The following is a 12,871-nucleotide window of genomic DNA, read 5'->3' as shown; positions in this document are numbered from 1 at the left end:
AAGTCCAACAACTTCTCAGGTGATGCTAGGCTGCTGGGCAACAGACTAGGAACCACACATTTTATGTATCAAGAGCCTGAAGACATTGCAGAGAATATGTCAATCGTGTTAAAGCCAGAGTTAAGATCATTCCTGCTCCCACGTTTCCTAGTTGTATAACCTTAAGATAAGTCATTTTCCTTCTCTGAGCCTTCCTTTGCCATCAGTGGAATACCGTGATTAACAATGGCTAACATACCGGGAACTAATGTTTCATATTTTCAGCTCATGAGTTGGGCTTAGGTTAAACAATCTGTCCAAAGCAGGGACTGTAAAACGTGATTCTAGGTCATCTGACCCAAGAACCGGGTGTATGATCACCGTATAACACTGCCTCTTTAGCCTACTCCCAGAGCGATTAGAAGGATTAATAATTGGAATTTCGTTAACATTCGTTGAGCCCTCTTATGTTCCATACCAAGCTCCCTCAGAGACATATTAACTCATTTATCCTTGAAACAGCCCTAAGAGGTAAGTACTATTACCACCACATCTTACAGGTTTTTAAAATAGGCCCAAATACCCGAAGGTCCAACAGCAGGGTTGGAACTCAGGCAGTCTCACTGCAGAGCTCTTTTGCCACAAGCCTGGAGAGGATGAGATCCCGGGGCTCTGGGCGCACCCCCGCGCCCACTTAGGGCAACCTAATTGCCAGTGCCCGTTCGCCTGGAAAACAAACCAAATCTTCCACAGTTAGCTTTACGTGCAGTTGTGGGACGTGTCTCTCGGCCCACACCTAGGACTCCCCCCACCCCCACCCCCACCCCCCGTGAACGAGTCTGGGCTCGGGCAAAATATAATTTATCTAGTCCCAGAAGCGAAAACATCTCGTGAACTGATTTTACGCTGAAATGGTTAGCAGTCGCTCGCGGAGCCCTCGAACTCGACGTCCAAAATTTGCACCGCCCCTTACGCCGCTGCATCCTGGGAGCCACAGCCCCAGTTAGCCCTGGAAAATGTAGTCCAGACTCCTGGGCCAGCTCCGCCTACCTCCGGGCTGCCGCCGAAGGGCCTCCGGGAATCCCATCTGCTCTCCAACACCGCTCTCTGCCGGCCTTTCCCCGGGTTGCCGGGACTGGGAGCCTGTTCCGGGTGCCCCGGAAGTGAAGCTTTCTCTTCCGGAACGAGCGTCTCGGCGGCCGCACGTGCTTGCGTTGCCGGGGCGAGAGCCGGCGTTGGCAGAGAAGGGCTTTGAAGTGCTTTCCCGGAGCGAGTGAGCCGAGGCCGAGCCATGGAGGGCCCGAGCGTGGAGGAGCTGCTGGCAAAGGCGGAGCGGGACGAGGCAGAGAAGCTGCAGCGCATCACGGTGCACAAGGAGCTGGAGCTGGAGTTCGACCTGGGCAACCTGCTGGCGTCTGACCGGAACCCCCCAGCGGGGCTGCGGCGCGCGGGACCCTCGCCGGAGGCTGAGCTGCAGGCCCTGGCGCGGGACAACACGCAGCTGCTCATCAACCAGCTGTGGCAGCTGCCCACGGAGCGCGTGGAGGAGGCGCTGGTGGCACGCCTGCCGGAGCCCACCACGCGCCTGCCGCGCGAGAAGCCGGTGCCCCGGCCGCGGCCGCTTACACGCTGGCAGCAGTTCGCGCGTCTCAAGGGCATCCGTCCCAAGAAGAAGACCAATCTGGTGTGGGACGAGGTGAGTGGCCAATGGCGACGCCGCTGGGGCTACCAGCGCGCTCGGGATGACACTAAGGAATGGTTGATCGAGGTGCCCGGCGGTGCCGACCCCTTAGAGGACCAGTTCGCCAAGCGGATCCAAGCCAAGAAGGAACGCGTGGCTAAGAATGAGCTGAACCGGCTGCGCAACCTGGCTCGCGCGCACAAGATGCAGCTGCCCAGTGCGGCCGGCATGCACCCTACGGGACACCAGAGTAAGGAGGAATTGGGCCGCGCCATGCAGGTGGCCAAGGTCTCCACCGCCTCTGTGGGGCGTTTCCAGGAGCGCTTGCCCAAGGAGAAGGCGCCCCGCAGCTCCGGCAAGAAGAGGAAGTTTCAGCCCCTTTTCGGGGACTTTGCAGCTGAGAAGAAGAGCCAGTTGGAGATGCTGCGGGTGATGAACAGCAAAAAACCTCAGCTGGACGTGACGAGGGCCACCAATAAACAGATGAGGGAAGAGGACCAAGAGGAGGCTGCAAAGAGGAGGAAAATGAGCCAGAAGGGCAAGAGAAAAGGCGGCCGGCAGGGCCCTGGGGGCCAGAGGAAAGGTGCCCCGCCCAGCCAGGCCGGGAAGAGAAAAGGGGGCTTGGGAGGCAAGATGAACTCTGGGCCGCCTCGTTTGGGTGGCAAGAGGAAAGGAGGGCAACACCAAGGAGGGAAAAGAAGAAAGTAATTTTCACCCTCGGACCCGTCTGTAAACGAAGAACTATACTAAATGTTAAGTTCTAGTTACTGGGTTGGGGGGCCAGCAATGTTGAAAAAGATGTGCTGCCTGCACTGAGCTTGAGGTTGAAGGGATAGGCTGCCCTCCTCCCGCCCCCCAGGATAGTATGTAAATGCTGGACTCTACAAAGTAATGTTTTTCCCACAACCAAGAATTGGCTGGAGATTAAAGGATGTATTTGAGGACCTAAGAATCAAGGAAAGAATTCAGTGGAAACTGGGAATGAGTTCTATTTTTAAAGACGTATTTTTTTTTTCTTTTTGACTTTGGAAACTGAGGGAAAGTTGGTCGTTTTTCAGACTTACATTTGATTTCTGCATTATTTTTATAACAAAGGAGTGTATCAAAGCAAGGGGGAGGGGACAGAAAGATAACAATTTAAAATGACTTACAAGTAACTCTTATGAAAGTTATTTAATTAATAAAAGTGTGTATCTAATGTTGCTTTTGACATTTTGGCTATTGGTAGAAATTCTAAGTAAAGCCAGGGGATACCTGATTAACATTATTTTAATTTGCTTTCTAAAAAATATAAAGCGGGTAATTTATGATGATTTCGGTGATACCAAAAGAAGTAAGAGTTTTTCTAATAAGTTACAGATGTAATATTGAAAGTGCTGTACAACTGCTGTCTCTTTGAAAAAGGATTTTATGCTTTTTATTACTGTGAAAACATTTATGGTAAATTATAAAGTTGGGCTTCACTAAATAATGATAATAATCCTCATTAATCCAGAAAATACTTAAATCTTTTCAACATTTATGTCCCAATTTTTTTTTTTTTTAACTTCAGGTAGGATCTATTTTGAGAAAAGATAAACCCACCAGATCTTTAACTGGAACACTGTTATTTTTTATTCATTTGTCAAACTGACCTTAACTGGTTTAATTAGGAGGTCAAATGTTAATAGCTTTTATGGGCCTCTTTCCCTAATAGATCTTAGTAAATCAGTACCTACTGAAAAGGATTCATAGTACATCTAGAATCCAGGGGAGACTCATGAGCCACTCTACTCTGTTTTTTTGGTCTGATAGTTGATAGGAAATTTAAATTGGGAGTTCACTTTGTCCTTTTTCAGTGTGGCCTCACTTTTATGTCGTCTTTAGAAATTGCTATAGAAGAAAAGATTAATTCAAATTACATATATTACTATAAACACAGATGTTAAATTGATACTATGTTAGGATACTTTGTGATTAAGTTGAAGTTGAACTTTGCCATCATTGATCAGCTTTCCCACTGTGAGGTGGAACACTTGGCCCTGCTAAGCGGTATAGTGTGATCATGAAAAGTTGGTAACTACTGATGAAACCATTTAATGGTACCTTAACTTCATCAAAAGCTACTCTAGAGCACTTAACACATTTTAAGTTCTCAACTGCCCAGGGTGTTTCGTTGTTACTGTTTTGGGAATTTTCTGGGTTTTTTTTTTTTTGTTTTAGACTTTTGATTCAGCAGTTGGACACAGCCCTGGCCCTGTAGAAAATAATCCCTGGGCTTTTTGCAAGGTCCTTATTTATTATTAAAACAGCTTAAATGCAATGTCTTAATAACTTATTTGGAAAATAGGAAGGCAAAGTAGCATTTTAAAGGAATCAGTGGTAAAAGCCCTCGTTTCTCTCCCTTTCCCCTATACCCAACATGTGAAATAAAGGCTTTTAAGTAGAGAGACTTAAGGAAGTACCAAAGATCCTACAGAGCAGTTACCTTTACGGCAATTTCAGAGGTGGATGAGATTTTGGCTCGTGGGAAAAGGGTCCTGATTCAAAGAAGGCTACCGCCAGGGCCGGAGAGTTAGCAGAGGGGGGGGCGGGCTCGGCCGAGTGGGCGGGGGCAGCGGGGCGGCGCCGGGATTGGCCGGCGGAGGGGCGGAGGGGCGGAGGGGCGGCTCCTGGAAGGCCGACTGCGCAGCCATGGCTGCGGCCGCCCGCGCCCGGGCCGCGCACTTGCTGAGGCAACTGCAGCGAGCAGCGTGAGTGCGGGGCCGGCGGGCGGGCGGGGGGCCGGAGGATGCCGCGGTGCCCGCGCAGCCCCGCTGGGTGCGACCCGCCCGGGCCGCACGTGCCCTGCCTTGGGGAAGGGGAGAGCGTTGCGCGTGCCCGCTGCACGTCGGAGCGTGGGGCAGGTGGGGCAGGTGGGGCAGGTGGGGCAGGTGGTAGCGGCGTGCCCCGACCACGCGCAGAGCACCCAGGCCGGTGGTACCGGCTTGTTCTACCGTTAAGGAAATAAGGCCGGGAGAGGACGGTGCCTGCGTGTCCCGTGCAGTAACAGCCATGGCAGGGCAGTGACCAAGACAGATGCCCGTACCCAATCAACGCATTTGTACTGGGAGTATGTCTTGTGCCAAAAACTATTCTAGGTGCTGGGGATGCAAAGGTGAAAGGCTCTGGAGCAGTTTAAAGTCTAGCAGGTAGTTGGATGAGGGGACAGGGTTTGTGAAATGGGCCTGTGGGGAACGCAGGGGACAGGGAGTGCAGAGAAAGACAGATGTGAGAGATCACCAGGAGCTTCGCCGCCCTGGCATGTGCAAGGAGTCAGGGTATTAAACGTTATTACATATCTGACCCCCCCCCTCTAGCAGTGCAAGGTGTATAGTAGCCACCTGGTAAATACTTGTGGAATGTGCGAATGCCCAAGTCAGCCCGGGAAAACATGTAAAATTTTGAGCTACCAAGTAGAGATAAGGTGAAAGAAGGGGGACTAGAGAAGAATTTCTGGTGACTGGGAAGAGCAGCACTGTTGGCAAGAGATGTAGTTCCAGGATCTAAAAGTAATTAAATCCAGACTTACCTTCATCGGAGGTGAGGATGGAGAAGACAGACCCTGAACAAGAATATAGCACTCATTAGGCACTTACTATGTGCCAGGTACTGTCCTACATACTTTACATGTCCTGTAATCCTTACAACAACCCTATGCCATATTGTATTATTATCTTCATATTACAGATTTTAAAAAATAATAAAATCATGAAAAAAAGAAATTTGTCCAGTGTCACACAGCTAAGCAAATGACACAGTCATAATTTGAACCCAGATATTCTAGCTTTACAGTCCCGTTCTTAGTCCTATGCTAAAGAATTTGAATTATGTCCTATAGATGATGGAAAGCTATGGAAGCAATAGCTCTCACTGTGAAACACTAATACTTTGTGATGCGTCATGGAAAAAAAGCTAAATGTCTCCATGGCTAAATAAATGTGTAACTGCTCAAAAGCCTAGTGCTTTTGTTGAATCAGGATGATTAGCACATGAAAGGCTCTGAAAAGTCCTACAAGGTAAAAAAAAAAAAAAAAAAAAAAAAACTTTTTAAAAACTGTTCTAAATCTGTGTTATCATAAAGCTTTTTATCTAGCAACAGCATTCATATCCCTTGGAACCAGTGTCCTGTAGAACGTGGTTTTGGAATGGTTGAATGACGAGGGTGGCACGATTAGAATTATGTTAGAGCTTTCTGGTGTGGCAGTGTACAGTGGAGAGGAAAGACTAGAAGTAATTGTAATGCTCCAGCTAAAAGATGATGGCTTCAGGTACCAAGGAGAAGCAGCTGGTACAAGGTGTAGATATGAGAAATATTGAAGAGTTCATTAAAATCGGGATTTTCTATCTGATTAGTGAGATGGAAAGAAAGGTTGGAGTTTCTGGGTAAGGTTTCAGGTAAACATTAGGCCCAGTTACCAAGATAGGGACTATGAGAGGGTTAGCTTTAGGAGGAAGATAACTTACCTTAGGAACTTCAAATTGGACATGTCTCAGGTATATCCAGGTGAAGAAGACCATCAACAGGTAATTGACTGTATTTTTCTAGAGCTCAGAAGTGAATTGGAACTCAGCCATGTGTATAGCAGACAATTGAAACTAGGTGTGGAAGCAAATGTCTTCGGAAACTGCAAAGAAGAGAATGAGGTCCCCAAGAACAGCAGTGTTAAAGCAAGAATGGCAAAATGGAGCTTATTTTTTTAATAGGTTATGCATTTAGAAAGTTGGAAATTTCAGATAAAAATCTTGGAAAATTGGGAAATGGCATCATTGGGCCCACATTTCATCTGGAAAGTCTGCCGGGGCTGAAGTGAAGTGGTGGCTGCCTTCTTTGAACAGGGCATGCATTTCAGCTTCCTGAGACACCCTGGCATACAGCCCACCACTCATTCTGCACAAGAGCTACACAGACTGCCAGCAGCTCTGATCTCTCATTTACATTATCTACCAGCCTCCTTAGGCACTTGGATTTGCAAATGATTTGCACTCTGAATGGAGGAAAAGGAGCCAGTATTAAAGAACAGGAACATGGCCAGGAAGGAAGGACTCCACATTCACTGCAGATTTACAGTGTTCTCATCCCTGGGGTACAGCAAGAAACAAAACATACCTGGTGCTAAGTGTGAAGGTAGGGCAGATGGGGTAGACAATAAGCTAGTAAAATGTAGAGCATATTACATGTTGATAGGTATTAAAAAAAAAGTAAAGGAGAATGGGTTGTTGGAGGAGAGGGTACAATTTTAAAGAAGATAACCAGAGAAGACCTATTAGTTTGTTATTGCTGCTGTAACAAATTACCATGAACTTGGTAGCTTAAAACAACATACATTTATTCTGTTAGAGTTCTGAAACTCTAACTCCAATTTTTCCCAAAATTCGTTTTACTGGACCAAAATCAAGGTGTAAAAAGGCAACACTCCATTCAAAGGCTCTAGAAGAGAATCTGTTACCTTCCTCTTTCCAGCTACCCTTTTTGCAACCATGGATCATAGCTCCTTTCTGCATTGTCACAGCCAGCAGTGTAGCAACTTGCTTCAGTGGTCATGTCGACCTTCTTTATGTCAAATCTCCTTCCGTCTCTCTCTTATAAGGCTGCTGCTGATTACATTTTTGGTCCACCCAAATAATCCAGGATAATCTTTCCATCTCAAAAAGTCTTTAATCACATCTATAGAGTTCCTTTAGCTTTATAACGTTTGCAGGTTCCAGGTATTAAGACCTGAATATCCTCAGGGTCTCAGCCAACCACACTGAGAAGGCAACTGTTACTGGAAGACCAGTGGAAGGAAGGACTGAGCCACGTGGCTCTCTGGGAAGGTACTTGAAGGCGGAGAACACCAGAATGGTTTCAGAACATGGTGAATGGAACAGAGTGAGTGAGGGCAACATGAGGTCAGAGATGTTGAGGGCCGGGCAGGAGGGGGTGGGTAGGTGGCCAAGGATGAGCCTGAGATTTTTTGTCCTAAACAACTGGAAGGATGAAGTTGCCATTAAACTGGGGTAGGGAAGAGGCTTTAAGAGAAGACCAGGAGCTGAATCTTCAGCAGGGAAAATATGAAATACTTAATAGACATTGAGTGGAGACGTCAAGTAGGCAACTGAATCTGAAGTTCAAGCAAGACATCTAAACCGGAACGATGGCGGTGGAAACCATCAGCATGGAAGGCCTTCAAGGCCATGTGACACGGTGAGGTCACTCAGGGAGTGAGAGTGGAAAGAAAAGAGAAGGGTCCACAGGCCGAACCCCGGGACTCTCCAGCATTCAGAGTAAATAGCATGAAAAGAAACTAGGCCAGGAGCAGCCTGGAAGGCAAGGGAAGAAAGTGTTTCCAGAGAGAAGGGAGTGAATAGGATGCCGCTGACAGGTTGGGCAAGATGAGGACTGAACTGAGAACTGAGTGGTTTATTAGCAAGGTGAAGGGCATTAGTGACCTGGTAAGCTGTTAGTGGAGTCATAGCCCAAAGGTCAGTTGGATGGGGTCCCAGAGAGAATGGGAAAAGAGAAATTAGAGCAGGTATAGTCAGCTAAATGAAGCAGGCTAAGATTTAGTGGACAGGAGAGGGGCTGACCTTGGTTGAAAGCTTGGCCAGTTTATCTTGGCCAGTGATACCCGGAGGAAGGCCAGAATCATCAGGCCAGAGCCAGAGGGTGGGGAGATGAGAGCCTTGCTCTAACCCTGGTTTCTTCTGCTTCTCAGGAAGTGTAGAAAAGCCCCATCAGTGGTTTCCGGCTATCCTAAGAAGGTGGGGGAGCCCACAATCTGTTCTCCCTACCACAGCTCATGTTCTGTGTCTTGGCAGGAAAAGACACACAACAATACCAATAATACAGTGTGATAATGGTTCTAATGGGGAGGGAGGCATGGTACAGACCACAGAGGGAGAGTGCCTGCCTGGGGCCTCCAGCCTTGTCCAAGGGGAAAGGACAAAAATTACCCAGAAGAAAAGGAGGAAAGTGTTCCTGGCAGAGGAAATAACAAGGATAAAGTTCTGGAGGCACAAAAGAGAATGTGTAGCCCATTCAAGGAAAAGAACAAATTTTCCCAGAACTCCAGAGATGGAGCGAGATGAGGGACCAGGCTAGAGAGATTAGCTGGGCTGGTGAGGCAGGGCCAGATCTGAACTTTATCCAAAGAGCCATGGGAGGGGGAAGCAAAGCATCATTGGAAATAAGCCCCTGACCACTGTGTGGGAATGGTAGAACCAAGAGAAGCTTGTTAGGAACACTGTCATTATCCAGATGAGAGATGACACTGAAACCAGAGATTGGCAAAGGACCCAAGAGAAGTGGATGGATTTGGGTACAGAAATATTGGGGGGGGGGCCTTGACAGGTGGTTTGCTATAAAGGGTGAGGGGTGAGCCCAGGATAGAACCCAACATTTAAGGAATCAGTGGAGTGGAAAAGGAGCTGGAGAAAGAATAATTAGAAGAAACCCAGGAGAGTAGGGAGTCCTGGAAAACAAGGAAAGCATTTCACCCACCCAAGGAGGGGGTGGCCCACAGTGTTCATTGCTAGGAGAATAAGGTGCTTGGTGGGGGGATGGGTCTGAGAATAAGGATACAGCAGGAGGGTGGGTCTGAGAATAAGGATACAGCAGGAAAGCTGGGACTTGCTGAGACAACAGCCAGATTTCAGGGGACCAAGCAATGCGTGGGAGGCAAGAAAATAGAGCCACCAGACCTAGGCCAGGGGAGGAGACCCAGAGAGGGTGAGCAAGCCAGAGGGGACAAGAGGTTGAGGCTTTGAAGCATCAAACTCTTAAATATGACAAAGATTGAGTGAGGGGGAACACCAGGGAACACAGGACAGATAGAAGTACTAAGGAGGCAAAAGAGGATGGGATTCAAACCACAAGTAAGAAGTAGAAATGATTAGTTGAGGTGGCCTCAGAACCTTAAAAATATAAAATAAAAAGGGGGGAAGGGTGTAGAAAGCCTGTGTTCCCACAGCCCGAGGTACTGGAAAGTTCTGAGACTGGACGTTTTCATCCCTTTGCCTCCGCTTTCTGGTCCTTGGGGGGTGCAAAGCGGGGAAAATTCTCCAAAGAAAGCCCACCTGCGAAGGACTTGGCCTTGCCTGCTGTTTTCCCTGCAGCCACCTGAGACTGGCTCAGGCCGGCCAGGGTGCTCCCGGGACGCTCCGCACGTGGCGTGCTCAGGCGTGTCCAGCAGGTGGCAGCCTCGACTCGCGGGAGCCTGCACGTCCGCTTAGCCTCGTCGGGTTTTGAGGTCTCGACCACCCTGGAGTTCGACACTTTGCTTCCTTCTCCACTCTACCCCCCAGATGTTCTCGCTCCAGATTTGAAGGGGGTGGGGGGTGGGGAGGGGTGGGAGACGGAGGACGGGGCAGTTATGGCCTCACGTATCTACGGGGACCCCTCTGGGACCAGGTCACCTGCAGGAAACAGAAACCTAAAGCCCCGCTGCGAGGTTGGAGCGCCCGGCGGACGGCAGGGAGCGGGACTGCGCGGGGACCGAGCCACGGGTGGATGGAGAAGGGACTGGGAACCGCGGAGGGGTGAGGGCCTGGGGAGGGGAGAGTGACGGGCGAGAGCGCGCTTGAGGCCCCTGGGGAGCGAGGAGGGGAGCAGCAGGTGGAGGAGCCCGGGTGGGGGCGCGGGGCCGGCGGAGAAAGGATGGAGGGCCCAGGTGGGCACCAGCGAGGCCTGCAGGCCCACCGAGGGCTTCTCGGAGGCCCGGGCCAGAGTCAGGCTCAAGAAAATTAAACATCTAGTAGACAATGGGAAAACACAAGTTCCCTGGGTGGAGGGGACGGGGGAGGCAGGTGCACTGAGTGATTAACCTTGGGTCACTTTGGTCAAAGCTCCTAACCTGGGAAAAGAGCTGGGACCTCATAGGAGCACTGAGACCGCACCTCAAACTACTTTGTATCCCCAGAGGGCTTCTCTCAGCTTCCCGCAGGCATTTATCAAGCACTGAATAATTGAAGAGCTCCTGGAAGAATGACCCTGCGACACTGGAAAGACTCAGAGTGGATTTTTATCCACGATGATTTCTGGTTTTTCCCATGTAGCGTTTGCCAGTAGCTACTGCTTTGATTGCATCTCAAGACTAGAATGCAATGTGATTACATTAAAGCCTCCTACCTTTTGGTTTTCCGGGTTAACTTTTTTTCCTCTTCCCTAGATGCCAGTGCCCAACTCATTCTCATACTTACTCCCAAGGTAATAATACATTTTGTGTTTTTAAGGTGGCCAAAATTTCCAATCCCTCCATTGGCACTCATAATACTTGGGCAAAGGATAAATCAAGGGATGTGAGAGGAAAGTTGAAATGGTTGCCTTTTCACTTGCAACTGACGTATGCTACTGATTATATGCTTGGCTCAAGTATATATTTAATGCTATGTTTTTCTATTTCAAATAGAATTATTTGCCAAAGCTAAAATTGGTGGCACAGATATGATTTTAAGGTAGTCTGAGTTAAACAGAATTAATCAAGATGAAATCTTTGGGAGGTTTTGATACATCTCAGGAAAGAAAATGGCTAAAGAACAAACCAGAGGCTCCTAGAAGAAAAAAACTTGTATCAGTTAAAAAAAAATAACATTCTATTTCTTAGTAATTAAAAATAATGACAAGTTTGCAGTTCCCACAAACGTCTTAATCCTTCCCAACTCCATTGTCCGCAGAGCAGCGGGAAGCTCATTGTAGCTTCAATGTGTCCTCAGAATGTCACATGAATTACTGACACAAAAACTGATTTCACCCCTCAGAAGGAAAGGTCAAATCTAAACAGCACAGTGAGAATGGAAACGAGAGGGCCTGCCCATACAGGAAACTAAGCAGAACCCTAGAGAAGCCTGTTGGGGAGCAGAACAGATAGAGTGACTGAAGACTTTTTCCTGCCACTGGTGTGGCTCACCATTTAGGACAATCCAAGGGACCTCCCGTCATTAATGACTGTCTACTAGATGAAAGCATGCTCAGCCTTTTAGGTCCTCATGAACATATGCAGAATTTTGTCTTCAGCTGGTTCTTTCCAATTCTTTTTTTTTTTTTTTTTTTTTTTTTGTTCTTTCCAATTCTTAGTTGATCTCAACAAAGAATTAGTAGTCTCCTGTTTGGGAGAATACAATTAATAATTTAAAGGAAGATAATCTCACTATTTTCTAGGATTCAATTTATGTCTTTTCCTAAACTTCAGTAGCAAGAATAGAATATTCCTTTAAAGTTGATGAGAATCAAAGAAATTTGAATTTTCGTTAAGGATACCCTTGCCCTTAGAAAGCCAAAAGTAGACTATTGTCTAGTTGTGGTTGCTTGTTCTTTAAAAAAAAAGAAAAAGAAAAAAAATGGTAGTGGAAATTGTTGCTGTAGATTTTTTTTCAATCTCATGACTGACCAGGAGTGATGCAAGTGGAACGACTTGTTCCAATACAACAGGAAATCATTTTTGCCATAACTAGAACCTGATACATTACAAAGAAATATCGTTTGTACAAACTTTTATTAAATTTCACAAAGAAAACGAAGTTTTTGCAGGCTTTAGCTTGAAAAATATAAATATCTTACTGTGATAATTTTTTCCTCCATGGAAAAAAATTTAATGCAAACAACTGATCACAGTTGTTATAAGAACTGTAAGCAAGACTCTAATTAATGAATTTACTAATGGTTGTTCTCCAACAGTAATCCAACTCCAGAGTCTAGAGGGTGTGTTTTTTCTAGAGGATTTTTAGACTTCAATTTCAATGAAGAAAATATTTTAAATGGCTTCATTTTCAGACAATCAGCATCAGGTTAGCACTACATTCTCTTAAAATATAGGTTTTAATTTCAAAATTTGACAGGCAACAATGAAACTGGAAAATATATTTTAGGTAAGGCTTTTTCTTTTCTTTTTAGGTAAGGCTCTTTAAGGGAAATGCTTATGTTCACTGCTGAAATACCAATTTACTACCAAATAATATTTTTCCCTTGTTTTTGAGGCTTACTCTGATACAAATTTCTATATTCCTAGCTCCTGGATTTCCACCTTCTGGAAAAACAACAGATTATGCCTTTGAGGTAGATATAGTCAATCCATTCTTTCTTTTATGAGTGACTTGAAAAAATACTATTTTGCTAATGCATTATTATCTCATTTGAAATCTATTAATTGGTGTTCCCTAATCTTATTATTTGATCACTCTATATAGCAAAGTACCTTGTTAGGGTTATCTTCTGAT

General features: G+C 46.6%; 3 protein-coding genes across 22 annotated transcripts in view; 2 read left to right on the top strand and 1 right to left on the bottom strand.

The window, feature by feature from the left end:
* Positions 1 to 4,211, bottom strand: part of CRH (corticotropin releasing hormone) — a 178,547-nt gene extending 174,336 nt beyond the window's left edge. For 5 of the 14 annotated variants that reach the window (XM_041769120.1, XM_041769125.1, XM_041769128.1 and 2 more), the window contains exon 1: positions 1,030 to 1,110. The gene's annotated coding sequence lies outside the window, so the exon portion shown is untranslated. Of the gene's footprint in view, positions 1 to 884; positions 939 to 1,029; positions 1,161 to 4,127 lie in introns of those variants that run through there. The other 9 variants (XM_041769123.1, XM_041769117.1, XM_041769119.1 and 6 more) reach the window with 5 other exon arrangements.
* Positions 1,138 to 2,858, top strand: RRS1 (ribosome biogenesis regulator 1 homolog). The gene has a single exon (XM_041769116.1). The coding sequence runs from the start codon at positions 1,271 to 1,273 to the stop codon at positions 2,366 to 2,368; it is 1,098 nt and encodes a 365-aa protein (XP_041625050.1). The 5' UTR covers positions 1,138 to 1,270; the 3' UTR covers positions 2,369 to 2,858.
* Positions 4,212 to 4,309: 98 nt separating the features above from the next.
* The window catches only part of ADHFE1 (alcohol dehydrogenase iron containing 1), a 33,135-nt gene continuing 24,573 nt past the window's right edge, over positions 4,310 to 12,871 (top strand). For 2 of the 7 annotated variants that reach the window (XR_005989954.1, XM_041769360.1), the window contains exons 1-2: positions 4,438 to 10,198; positions 10,828 to 10,865. Coding sequence is in view for 4 of the 7 variants with exons in the window: in XM_041769360.1 (XP_041625294.1) it covers positions 10,033 to 10,198; positions 10,828 to 10,865 (204 nt within the window). In the remaining 3 variants the exon portion in view is untranslated. Of the gene's footprint in view, positions 4,393 to 4,436; positions 10,199 to 10,827; positions 10,866 to 12,663; positions 12,711 to 12,871 lie in introns of those variants that run through there. The other 5 variants (XM_041769358.1, XM_041769359.1, XR_005989955.1 and 2 more) reach the window with 5 other exon arrangements.

The sequence above is a fragment of the Vulpes lagopus genome, chromosome 9, assembly GCF_018345385.1.
Source record: "Vulpes lagopus strain Blue_001 chromosome 9, ASM1834538v1, whole genome shotgun sequence".
In the NCBI taxonomy this organism is placed as follows: domain Eukaryota; kingdom Metazoa; phylum Chordata; class Mammalia; order Carnivora; family Canidae; genus Vulpes; species Vulpes lagopus.
The sequence above is the reverse complement of the archived record's forward strand: the minus strand, read 5'-3'. Positions and strand labels throughout refer to the sequence as shown.